General features: G+C 38.8%; 2 protein-coding genes across 3 annotated transcripts in view; both read right to left on the bottom strand.

The window, feature by feature from the left end:
* LOC106878757 (uncharacterized) overlaps positions 1-13,836 on the bottom strand; it is a 401,005-nt gene that overhangs the window by 74,143 nt on the left and 313,026 nt on the right. The gene's annotated exons all lie outside the window — the stretch shown is intronic.
* The window catches only part of LOC106878763 (uncharacterized), a 24,817-nt gene continuing 11,081 nt past the window's right edge, over positions 101-13,836 (bottom strand). For both annotated transcript variants that reach the window (XM_014928087.2, XM_014928088.2), the window contains 10 exons: positions 12,832-12,900; positions 11,267-11,343; positions 10,091-10,141; positions 9,325-9,398; positions 7,556-7,675; positions 7,077-7,157; positions 6,094-6,232; positions 4,096-4,178; positions 3,577-3,673; positions 101-543 (listed from right to left, as the gene is read on the bottom strand). In XM_014928087.2, the coding sequence (XP_014783573.1) occupies positions 379-543; positions 3,577-3,673; positions 4,096-4,178; positions 6,094-6,232; positions 7,077-7,157; positions 7,556-7,675; positions 9,325-9,398; positions 10,091-10,141; positions 11,267-11,343; positions 12,832-12,900 (956 nt within the window). In that variant the 3' untranslated portion in view covers positions 101-378. The remainder of the gene's footprint in view (positions 544-3,576; positions 3,674-4,095; positions 4,179-6,093; positions 6,233-7,076; positions 7,158-7,555; positions 7,676-9,324; positions 9,399-10,090; positions 10,142-11,266; positions 11,344-12,831; positions 12,901-13,836) is intronic.

Genomic DNA, 13,836 nt, shown 5'->3' with positions numbered 1-13,836 from the left:
TGATTGATAATTGCTGTCTTTCATTTATGTTTTTACCAGGAATTTTTACTTATTTCCCCTTTTGCAATGTTGAGACGGTAAACACCCAAAAACACACGACAAAAAAAAAAATATATTTTATTTGCTAAGGAATATTCTTCTGTCCATTTGATAGATCAGGTAGTAGTAGGGGACGGGTGGGGGATGGGGGTTGGTTTAACTGATTGTCCATCTGTGCACCTCTCCCACAGCACAAAAAAAAAACAATAAAATGGTATGTGCTCTTCCGCTTCTCTTCAGAAATCAAGTAAATATCATCATCATCATCATCACCACCACCACCATGATCAACAATCAATAATTATAGAGATTTAGTTTCGTAGCATAACCCGACTCTAGTCACACTGACGGCTGGTCTTTCCAGTTCTGAACAATCTCTAAAATTGGTTTTATCACAGCTGCAGGTTTCTTGTACATCATATGATGGTCGACGCCATTTATGATAATATGGTGGGCATTGCTGAAGAATTTTTGGATCATTTTCCGCTCGCTACGAGCCCAAGCCTACAAAGAATATAGAAGACATTATATGTAAAATTAACACATAATTAACATGTAAATTATAAAAGAAACAGTACAGAAATTAGCAAATAATTATAAAGGTACAACATTGATCTCATGAAACATTTGGTTCTAAAGCCATTCCAGTTTCCTGGTTTTCCCAGACTTGGTCAACACACTCTAAAGTAAACAAATATTAAATTTAGTTCAATAATTAAATGAAATACAGATAACTATTCGTTAGTATAAATTAGTGTAGATTATAATTGGTTCTGGACTTTCAGAGTCTGATAAGTTGGTGGTGTACCTCTACTTCATCCTTTTACTTGTTTCCATCATTCACTGTGGCCATGCTGGAGCACCACCTTGGGAAGTTTAGTCAAACAAAGCAACCCCCACCCCACACCCTTTACTCATTTTTAAGTACTGGTACTTATCCTGTCAGTCTTTTTTGCTAAATTGTCAAGTTACGGAGACAAACAAACCAACACCGGCTGTCAAACTGTTATGAGGGACAAAGACACATACACACATACATACATACATACAACAGGTTTCTACAGTTTTGATCTACCAAATTCACTCCCAACTCATTGCACAGAGCAAGGCTGTAGAAGACGCCAGCTTCATTTTATTCGTCCTTAGTTGAAAGACACCAGTTGTTATGTCCTGTTATTTGTATTTGTGTAACATTCTCCGTTTTTTTCGGTCTTTGTTTTCGTATACATTCGCTGCTTTCTTCTATGGAATCTAAGGCTCTTAGCTTAGTTTTTCCTTGGGGCTGGCCAGATTGGAGCAATCTCGAGTATAACCAGCCAAAATTGCAAAGATAATCTAGAACTCAACTGAGGATAGAAAACTCCAAATGACCCATCCTTGTTTTCTTTGTATCGTCTGTCTGGATGTCTTGTTGTCCCTTTTTTTGTATCCCCTGACTGTCTGGATGTCTTGCGTTTTTGTCCCATTTTTGCATTTTTTATATATAATAAAATATAGCGGCATACATACACTTTGGTCTCATATATATATATATACATCTATATATTTACAAAAAAACAAAAGACGAAGACGGGTGTGTAAACAACAAACAGATGTATTAGTTTAATGCTTGGGAAGTGAGAAAGTCTTTTACGTTTCGAGCCTACGCTCTTCAACAGAAAGGAACACAAGAATAAACAGAGAGAAAATAAAAAATGGTTTAGTGGTCAGTGATCTATCATTCATATGTGTGTGTGTGTGTGTGTGTGTGTGTGTGTGTGTGTGTGTGTGTGTGCGTGCGCTGCCTGGTCTTGACATTGTGCAATAACTGTGAATGAGAGTCACTGTCATACAGGCAGGGTCATTTTACTCCCAGTATTCCTCCAAGAGCATGTCACACCATGGAGAAATATTACCTTGTTTGAAAATAGGGGAGGATTGACAATAGGAACGGCATCTGGCCATAATAAAAAAACCCTGCTCAACAAATTCTGTCTGACCCATGTCAGCAAAGAAAAGTGGATGTAATGCTGCTGCTAAGGATGAGGACCTAAGCAACTTATTTCGTCACTGTTCACATTTACTGACACAAACCAACTCCGAGTTTAATACGGCATTAATATATTATTAAAGGGAGGTAACTAATTCCACCAAATGGTCTTTATATTATTCCCAGGTCTTCGTTTTACTACTACACCTCTCTCTCTCTCTCTTTCACTCGCACTCTTTTCTTAACCCCATCTATATTAAACTAAGGCCATGCTGGGGCATCACCTTGAAGGATTTTAATTGACCCCAGGGCTTATTTTATATTTTAAGTCTTGTACTTATACTATTGTATATATTCACACACACACACACACACACAGAGGCTTCCACACAGTTTCTATTCACCAATTTCACTCAGAAGGCATTGGTCAGCCTATGGATATATTGTGGGAGACGCTTGTCCGAGGTGTCCCACAATGGGATTGAACCCAAACCCATATGGTCACAAAGTGAGCCCCTTAACCTCTGCATCAAGTGAGAATTTGTCAACCCAGCCCACCACTCGCTTCTTTTACTCTTTTACTTGTTTCAGTCTTTTTGACTGCGGCCATGCTGGAGCACTGCCTTTAATGAAGCAAATCGCCCCCAGGACTTATTCTTTGTAAGCCTAGTACTTATTCTATCGGGCTCTTTTGCCGAACCGCTAAGTTACAGGGACGTAAACACACCAGCATCGGTTGTCAAGCAATGCTGGGGGGACAAACACAGACACACAAACACATACATATATATATATACATATATACGACGGGCTTCTTTCAGTTTCCGTCTACCAAATCCACTCACAAGGCTTTGGTCTGCCCGAGGCTATGGTAGATGACACTTGCCCAAGATGCCACACAGTGGGAATGAACCCAGAACCATGTGGTTGGTAAGCAAGCTACTTACCACACAGCCACTCCTACACCTATCATCATCATCATCATCATCGTTTAACGTCCGCCTTCCATGCTAGCATGGGTTGGACGATTTGACTGAGGACTGGTGAAACCGGATGGCAACACCAGGCTCCAGTCTAGTACTCAAAAATGGTTGTGAGGTTAATACGTTCACTTCACAAACATATGGTTCTCGGTTCAATCTCACTCTGACATTTTAATCAACTATCTTCTGCTTCAGGTTGATCAAAGGTTGGCTTAATCAGTTTGAACCTACATTGACCCCCAGTACTCTGCTGGTACTTACCACAATCCTGAAAGGCAAAGTCGACCTTGGCAGAATTTGAACTCAGAATGTAAACAGGGACAACATGTCATTAACCATTTTGTCCACGTTAACACTTCTGCCAGCTCATTGTCTAATTTGAGCCAATATGAAATGTCTTGAACACACTAAAACCATTTCCCCCCCCCCCTCAATATGTGCTGCTGAAATTAGTATGTGTCTAAAATGCCAGTGCACCTTTTATGCTACCAAAAATGGTAGTTTCTCCTTGAAGACCAACTCTGGTCACCTGGTCGTTGATCTACTAGATCAGGACTAAACTACAAGTGTACAAGTTTAACTTACCTCATTAAGTTCTCGTGAAAGTGTTTTATCATACATGTTTCCAGAAATTACTGTTGTTGTCATATTGCTTGGTAAATTCTTCATAATTCTTGCCAACCTGAAATCAGAATTGAATACCAGCAATTTATGTGGGTTCTGTAGAAGCAAGTTGTATGTTTGGAGGGGTATATTTGCATATATATACACACGCACACTAGATTTGTGGGTTAACAATGCTACCAATGGTTTCATGTAAAGAGGAATCTCTCAATTATCAAGCCTGTCACGAGAGAACATTGGTACTTGTCTCCCTTTTAGAGACAAGTACCAATATTCATCTGAATATTTACCCACCAATGCAGTGTCGAGCACTCATTCTCATTGTTCAATATTTGAGTGAGTGAGTGAGTGAGTGAGTGAGTGAGTGAGTGAGTGAGTGAGTGAGTGAGTGTGTGTGTGTGAGTGTGTGTGAGTGTGTGTGTGTGTGTGTGTGTGAGTGCGTGAGTGACAGTTGAAGAACCAAAAAAATTGCTATGTTACCTAATCTGTGATATAGATTCATTAATAAAGTGATGTTCATCAACTGCTGAACTAAGATGTTTGGGATGACATAAGAGATATTTCTGGAAAGAGAAATATAGAGATATATTTTTCAACAGAGCAGTAAAACAGGCAAACAACAACAATAATAATAACAATCCGTCCTACTAAAGGCACAAGGCCTGAAATTTTGGGGAAGAGGACTAGTTGATTACATTGACCCCAGTGTCTCACTGGTACTTCATTAATCAACCCCAAAAGGATGAAAAACAAAGTCAATCCAGGCAGAATTTGAACTTAGAACATAAAGACTTATGAAATGCCATTAAGCATTTCACCCGGTCTGCTAACGATCCTGCCAGCTCACCACCTTAATAATAATAATAATAATAATAATAATAATAATTTAGGAACAAAGCCAGCAATTTTGTGGCAAGAGTCTTAGTCAATGAAAATGACATCTTTGGATGAAAGACAAAGTTGTCCTCAGCAGGGTTTGAACTTTAAATGACATAACTAAATACCACAAGGCATTGTCTGACATTAAAAACAATACTTTGCCTTTCATGATGAATATGCATTAAGTGTGATACACAGGTGACTGTTTTAGTCTAATACTGCTTTTGTTGCGCATGACAAATTTTCATTTAGCTGGACAACTAATTGCAATATCAGTGATTTTCCAATTACTGTTTTCCTATATCAGTAGTGATGGATTTTGTCTTAGCATGTGGTTGGCGTGGTTGGCAGTGAGAATATGCAACAAAGTCCAATGAAGCAGAAATATACAACTCAGTGAAATAAACATCAGAGATGCTTGGCCTCATGCAGAAACTAAATGAACTGCTCAAAGGTTTTGTAAACTGTTTTAAATCCAGTGCAATGCTGGAAAGCCTTCTGTATCATCAGCCGGTATCCCAGGGTTACAAGTGTTTTGCTCCTTAGCCTGTACACCTCACCTGAGTGAGGCAACGAGGACTGAGCTATTCTTCACCCACAGAAGGGTTCCACTTGCAGTCTCTTATCAACCGTAGCCATCCTGAGTTAGTTTCAACTGCTGTGCTGGTTTCCTTGACGGCTTTTTTCAGTTGTCTGGATACCAGACCCATCTTCTGCAGGAAATAGCATACAGGATGATTTTTGTCGACTACCAATATAGTTCTATTTTTAAACACAGTCATCATCGTCATCATTTAACATCTGCTTTCCAGACTCGCATGCGTCGGATGATTTGACAGGAGCTGGCTGGGCAGAAGACCGTACCATGCTCCACAGTTTTCGCATAGATTTTTCGGCTGGATGCCCTTCCTAACACCAACCAATACACCCATAAATTTACCTTTCCATGATGCATCTGCTTTGAGTATGATACACATATCGCTATTTTAAACCAATACTGTTTCTGCTGTACATAACAAATAATAATAAATCTGGGAAGTTCAGAATAATTGGAATGGTGCAATGATTCAATAGTGCCTCTTCCTCAGTTGCTATATCAGAACTTACTTTCTACAATCCATGTTCCTTAACTTCCAACAAAAATCAAACTGCATTTTCAAACCTCAACGTTGCATTTGTCCAACTTTTCAAAACTCAGAACCCTACCAACCTCATTCTTTAATCCTTCAGGCTAACAAGCTTAGTTTTTTTTTTTTTTTTTTTTCATTAAACAAAACAAAACAATATACGAACTGAACCATTTTCTTACTTCAATTTATTATTAAAAAGTATTTTACCACTTGACTGGCTCCCGTACCGGTGGCACGTACAAAGCATCCACTACACTCTTGGAGTGGTCGGCATTAGGAAGGGCATCCAGCTGTAGAAACATTGCCAGATCAGATTGGAGATTGGTGCGGCCTCCTGGTTTGCCAGTTCCCAGTGAAACTGTCCAACCCATGCCAGCATGGAAAACGGACATCAAACGATGATGATGATGATGATGATTAAATAATATCAGCTCATCATTACAAGCATTAGTTAATTAAGCTCTCTTACCTGCCTGTTCTTCACCTGTTCAGTGATTGAAGTCTCTCTCAAAGGTTGTTCTAAAAATCCAAAATGGATGGCTATTCTTGAGATTCCAAGAGAAGCACCAAATTGAAGAAGTTGCAAATCAGGAATTATTTTACCAAACCTGCAAATAAAACAAGAATAAAACAGTTTAAACAGGAACAAAGAATGTAATTTCAAAATATAATTTGTGTTCAGTGTGCTGAGGTCATCATCATTTAATGTTCACTTTTCCATGCTGGCATGGGTCAGACAGAGTTTGTTGCAGCAGGTTTTCTACAGCTGGATGCTTTTCCTGACACAAACCCTTACTCATTTCCAAGCAAGGTTAACATCACTTGTATGACGATGATGCTTATTCACAACCATCATCTGTCAAGGGAGTATGTGTGTGCGCATGTGTATATATACATATATATATACTCTCACACTGTGTGTATATATATCTGATAAGCTTCTTTCAGTCTCCACCTAACAAATCCACTTACAAGGTTTTGTTCAGCCCAGGGCCATGACAGAAGACACTTACCCAAGGTGCCACACAGTGGGACTAAACCCTAGGCCACATGGTTGGGAAGCCTCTTAATCGCACCACCATAGGGCCTAATTGTAAAGGTTTCTGCTGTAGATCAAACTTCTAGGACCAACTCAAAACCCAGCAGTCCTGCAGCCGCAGCCATCAGTCTGCTCCCTGGCCAGATCTATATCCGCCACATCTTTCTCTACAGTCCTCAAGCTTCTTACCACACAGCCACCCCTGCACCTATATATAGGACAAGCTTCTCTCAGTTTCCATCTACCAAATCTAGTCACAAGGCTTTGGTCAACCTGTAGCAATAGCAGAAGTCACTGGCCCAAGGTGCAGTGTGGAGGGACTGAACCCAGAACCATGTGGTTGGGAAGCAAACTCCTTACCCCACAACCAGACATGTGCCTACAAGCTCACGTAAAACGCCAAACTGACTTACCAATAACGAGACCATAAGCCATTGTCAGAATCAAAGAGTTCATCTGCAATTGGATTGATCATTACCAATCCAGTAACATCACTGAAATTCAAAACAAAAAAAAACAAACATTAGTTTCTTATATTTTCATATTTTTCTTTTACATGTTTTAGTCCAGTGGTTCCTTCCCAACCTGGGGACCACAGACCCCTGGTGGCCCACAAAGGTAGTACTGAGGACCTGTGAACTAAATTCAAAATTTATATATATATATAAATATATATATATATATATATATATATATAACACCCACACACACACACACACGTACATACACAGCAGGCTTCCACACAGTTTCTGTGTACCAAATTCCCTCACAGAGTATTGCTTGGCCTGAGTCTATAGTAGAAGACATTTGCCCAGAGTGCCACAGAGTGGGATTGAACCGAGTGCAACAGCAGTTCAATGACTGAAATAAGAATATAAACAGGGAAACTTACTTTTCGTGCATCTGAGCATAGAAATATGCAGAAAGTGCACTGAGTTCGGAGCCGACCAGGATGAAAGGTTTCGGCTGTTGGCTGCTCAAAGTAAACAAGTGTCGCATATCATCAGCCATCCTAGAAGAGAAATAAACGATTTATCAACAGAGAAACATTAACAGAGTGTTATGGATGAAGACAAAGAAGAGCCAATATCTGACTGTGGAGGGAACCTGTGGCAGAGGTAGATCAGGAAGACATGGGATGAGGTGGTGCAGCATGATCTTCAAACATTGGGCCACACAGAGGCAACGACAGAGACCTTTGGCATTATGCTGCGCTTGAGAAGAAGACCCATCAAGCCAAGTAAAATCATAGTCATGACAGATACCAGCATCATGCAAATGGCACCTGTACCGGTGGCACATAAAAGCACCCATTACACTCTCGGAGTGGTTGGCATTAGGAAGGGCATCCAGCTGTAGAAATCATGCCAAGTCAGACTGGAGTCTGGTGCAGCCTTCCAGATTCCTAGCCCTGATCAAACTGTCCAATCCATGCCAGCATGGACAACAGATGCTAAATGATGATGATGATGATATATATATCATCGGTAAGCTGGCAGAATCATTAGCATGCCGGGCGAAATGCTTAGTGGTATTTCGTCTGCTGTTACGTTCTGAGTTCAAATTCCGCCGAGGTCGACTTTGCCTTTCATCCTTTCAGGGTCAATTAAATATGTACCAGTTATACACTGGGGTCGATGTAATCGACTTAACCCCTTTGTCTGTCCTTGTTTGTCCCCTCTATGTTTAGCCCCTTGTGAGCAATAAAAAACACTAATTATATATATTTATATATATATATATATATATATATACTAGCTTAGGCAGAGTGATACTAATAACCTGGTGCTAGAACTCAATATGCTTCAGAATAAAGAGTTAGCTGAGTACAGAGCAGTGATAAAAGATTAAATGAATGACAAGGGAATAGGAAATTATGTAATGGACTTCATAAGCTTACAGCTGTCTCTTGAGGAATTCTTCAAGAATTTCCAATAGGAAATTTCTTTACATTTCTACCCAACATGTACAATTCTATGACTCCTAATAGCAAATGCAACATATGTAATGGTGTATATAATAACAACACTGCAAATAATATCTCCAGAATTTTCATCTCGTCACATTGGAGCTCACGTAAAACTATACAGAATTGGAATACTGGAATAAACAGATGCGTTTCGGGAAGGCACAACTTTTATTTTAAGCTTACTTAGATTATATATTTTTATATATGATGTGTTGTGAATTTATGGAAAAAAATCCCATAAAACTCAACAATTTAGTTAAACATGGAGAAGAAAAGATGTTAAAATATATAAGAGAATTTTAATTCACGCAGACGATCGTTTCGTAGAGAGATATAAAAATCTTGCAAATTCATGGTTGAATTGAATTTGGTTAAATTAATTATATATCAATGTACTCTTCAGTGCAAGAAATATAACCAAATTTTTTTACAAAGAACTTGAGAAAGGAAAAAGCAGAATAGAATCTAAGAGATTCCTATTTATCCTTCTGTATAAAGTTTTCTGACAGAGGAACCTTAATGTAATGTCTATTGAATATATATTTTTACTGACATAGATACATCATTATACCAATTACTTTAATACACACACACACACACACACACACACACACACACACACACACACACACACACACACACACACACACACACACACACACACACACACACACACACACATATTAATGTACCTCTCTACTGTGAATGGTTCCCAACGGTTACGATAATTCGATTTCCCTTCTGAGCCATCAGTCGAGGTAAAGTTCTGGAAAAAAAATCAATTGAAAAATCATGTTACACAATATGAAGACAATACATTGTTTCTTATACACAGAACAGACTGTCAGTATAGACATTATCATGTATATAGACTGTGTACTGTGTCTAAGAAAGGAAGGAAGGAAGACAGAAAGAAAGATGAATAGATAGATAGACAGACAGACAGACAGATAGACACAGACAGATAGATAGATATAGATAGATATGTTTCTTTATTAGCTACACAGGGCTGAACACAGAGGGGACAAATTACAAAGTAGAGCTTTTCTTTTTGGAGAGAAAAAAAAGGTGGGGGAGTAGGTTTTCGATCAAAAGGGATTGTAAAAAAGAAAAATGATCAATAGGGATCGCGTATCACAGATATGTCATGGTGTAAAGTGTAAAGTGTATACACCGTAGTGTTTCTCAATAATGAATACTGAGGTCGTATTGTGTATTGTATGGACAGTAGGAACTGTGTGTGTATGCATGTGTATACACACAAACACAGGCCTACTGTGTATAAAGAGAGAGTATAATGTGTATAGAAAAAGAGAGAGGAGAAAGGAGAGAATGTGCATGTGGAGGGGGGGTACAGAGGAAGACACAGCACAACTTAACTTTGACCTAGAAAACTCTGTGGTCTATCCTTATTGACAAATTATATCAAAGGAAAATGTGAAAAGGAGAAATACTCACCTCACGGGGCCGATCACTGTACCCTAAGCCAGCACGGTCAAATATACAAACCTGTGAAAGAAAATGGGTTTGTTAATATACTATAATATTTAGAAGATTTAGAGAAAGGTTAATGATCCTTAAGAAACTGGTATTGATTTGTGTGAGCAATACTTGTTTCATTTAATAAAATTGACAAAAAGATTAGCATGGGAAAGGGAAAATGCAATGCTTCAGACTGATTCCTTCTTCAGGGAAAATTAACAAGGGAGGAATTAAAGACACAGCAAGGTTTTACATCGTCTGTGAAAAAACAAACTGGCTGCAACTGATGAGGAACATAGGATCATGGGAGCTTAATGTGAACAAGATGTAATAAGAGAAAGACAGTATGAGAGAAGTAGAAGGAATGAGGAGAAGAAGTGGACAAAGCCAAAAGCGAAGTGACAGGAAACAATGAGGTGAGAGGGGAGTTGAAGGATCAGAAAGGGTCTACTGATCAGAATTGGTGTAGGAGTAGAAGGAAAAGCATTCCTTTAAACCTGTGGGTGTCAAGTTCAAATAACAATGTTGATCCTTCCGTTTCCTTGAATATGTGGTTCCATGGTTTGGAGAGATGCTGCACACTGATAGGCAGGTGATGGAATGGCCTGGTGTGTTGTGGTTAAAACACAAGGCTTTCGCTAATCAATAACAAAGAAAGAGTTAATAAATTGTTTAAACTTGGCTTTTACTAAGGCCATAAACAGGACTTGGCCATTTTACTGAGGTTTCAGTGAAAATTCAGCAAATACAATATCGTAAATATCTGATCTAATTACTTTATTTTCCTATCTGTACAAAGCTGGTCATGCTTATGCCTTAACGGCAGCACAGAAACGGTAAACTGTACGATATTAAATCTGTAAAGTTACAGTTTTATGTTTAACAAATATTTTTAGCGTCACTGTCAACAGCAGCTAAACAACAAAAAATTCAGGTATCAGAAAAAAACAAAAAACAGACTGATAATAATAGAATGACAGGCAAGTTGGTTCAACGCCAGAAACCATTTCAGGTGGACATTGGTCTAAGATGGCAATATAAGACGAAGCAGATACATTGGGACATTTCTTAAGATATTACTTCAGTTGAAAGCAAAGCTTAACAATCTAAAATGAATATATTATATAGATATAAGTAACAAATAATACATACTCTTGTCACATTAGCAATTTCAGGCCATACAAGAGACCAGACATCAGATGACATTCCTGTGGGGGCATCGAGTATCACTGAAAATTGACAATTATTTCAAGAGTCATCAACAATAGTAGTATCTCTCTTTCTCTCTCTCTCTCTCTCTCTCTCTCTCTATCTATCTCATCTATCTATCTATCTCTCACACGCACACATCATCATCACTACTATCATCAATATTGTTTTAACATCCACTTTTCCATGCTTGCATGGGTCAGACAAAGTTTGTTAAGGTAGATTATCTATGGCTGGATGATCTTCCAGTCATCAATTCTCATCTGTTTCCAATCAAAGGTGAAAGAAGGTTACCCAAAAACCATCCTAGAGACTTACCTACAAACAAAAGCATGCAGATATTTAGACAAACGAAAACATTAACACACATTGCAGAAAAATACATTGGTAAGAGGGGGGGGGGCAGGGCGTCTAGCATTAAAAAAAAAACATCAAAAAAAAAGGAGGAAAAAAGAATAGACAAGGCACAGATCAACCACAATACCCAGTACACACATACATACACAATCTAGGAGAAGAGTAACTATGAATGAAAACAGTAAAATAAGGTATAGAAATGTTTTCGTCCCACTTCAGACATTATTAAGTCTTAGTAAATGATGAAATGTACCCAGTCTATGGTGTTGTTGAAAGGGAAGCCTAGGGTTGTTACAGGTGGAAACCAAAGCCATCAAGAAAAATTGCCACCAGAACTCAGAAGTTTGCTTTTAGGGTCAGTCCCACTGCATAGCACGTTGGGCAAGAGTTTTCTGCAATAGCCCTGGGCAGACCAAAGCCTTTTGGGTGTATTTGGTAGACAAAAAAATAGCAAGGCAAAGAGCCAGTCATGTGTGTATGTGTGTGTTTATGTCTCCTTGTCTTGACATCACATACGAAATGTAAATAAACGAGAAGCGTTGTTTATTCACAAACATTCTGGGAAAATATGTCTGACCATTGTGCTGTTCATGTTTGAAGGACAAGCAGGGAAAATATAACCATGCTTAGAAATAGATAAGGGTTGGACACAGGAAAAGCGACCACCCATAGAAAATCTTCCTCACCAATATGGCTGGGTACAGCACATTCTTCCATAAGATACTTTAATTGGGAAAACAGCCACCGGTTGTACAGAGAACCATCTCAACACAATACACACCTCACAATACAATGATTGATTTTATAACAAACAACAACAAAATGAATTTCAACAATAAAGCCAATTAAATGCAGTAACACCACCACCACCATTCTTTGGAAGGACAATGCAGCACATAGACACAAGAAACACTGATGCACATTGTTGTGCAATGAAAAACTTGTATTAAACTATAGGAAATACTGCAACTTCTATTATTAATATTAATGATTAATAATAATAATTCTTTCTTTTCTATAGGTACAAGGCCTGACATTTTGGTGGGAGAGGCTTAGTCAATTATATCAACCCCAGTATTCAACTATATTTCATTAACCCTAATCTACACACTGTCCAAAAAATTCACAATAAAATATTTTCAGTTACTCACCAGTAGGAGGTCCATCACCTTGACATTTCATAAATAACCTCTGACCCCAACCAATGTCATAAAGTTGACCTACAAAAAACAAAACATGAAAGCACAAAATAAAATGATGTAGGTGAATTGGCAGAGTCGTTACAGCCTTGGATTAAATGTCTGACAGGATTTCTTAAAGGCTCTTTTCTGAGTTCAAACCCTATCAAGGTTAACTCTGTCTTTCACCCTTATCATCAACATCATCAACATTTAATGTCTATTTTCCGTGCTGATATGGGTTGCATGGTCAGATAGGATCCAGCAGACTGCAGAGTTGTGTCAGGCCCCTATATCAGCTTCGGCAGTTCCAATGGCTGGTTTTATAATCATGAAAGCTGAATGGAAATTTGTCTGGCATCGGTAGCATGCAGAAAATCCGACAGTCCACACTGTAGAGTGGCTGGAGTTAGGAAGGGAATCGAGTCATGGAAACCATACCAAAGCAGACACTGAAACACAATGCAGTCCATGGGTCCGTTGGATCCTGTCAAACTGTCCAACCCATCCCAGCAGGGGACATGCATATTAAAACGCCCCTTATTGTTGGGGCATTGATCAACAGAGTCTGTAACAGAAGATACTAACTCAAAGTGTAGTACATTGGTATTGAACCTGGAATCACATGGTTGCAAAATGAACTTCTTAATTACACAGCCATGTCTGTATATCAATGTATTAGATCAGTAAAATAAACAACTGGAAGATGATGATGGTGATGGTGATGATGATGATGGCGATGGTGAAGATGATGGTGATGATGATGATAACTAGTGCAGACAGTTTAAAATGTTAAACAGGATGCAAGGGAAGATAGATGTCACTAACGTAAGTAAGTGAGAAATAGTTGAGTAGCTGTTAGTGACTGGAAGAGCCCAGGGGGTGGGGGAAGGGTGGGGAGTGGGAAAGAGCAGCAGGTGAACTCAGAGCAATGAGGTAGAAAGACTCAGATGCAAAGTGGAAGTTGTTTCTGGTTGA

This window comes from Octopus bimaculoides, chromosome 4 (assembly GCF_001194135.2).
Source record: "Octopus bimaculoides isolate UCB-OBI-ISO-001 chromosome 4, ASM119413v2, whole genome shotgun sequence".
NCBI classification, from domain to species: domain Eukaryota; kingdom Metazoa; phylum Mollusca; class Cephalopoda; order Octopoda; family Octopodidae; genus Octopus; species Octopus bimaculoides.
This window is presented reverse-complemented; position numbering and strand designations above follow the sequence as displayed.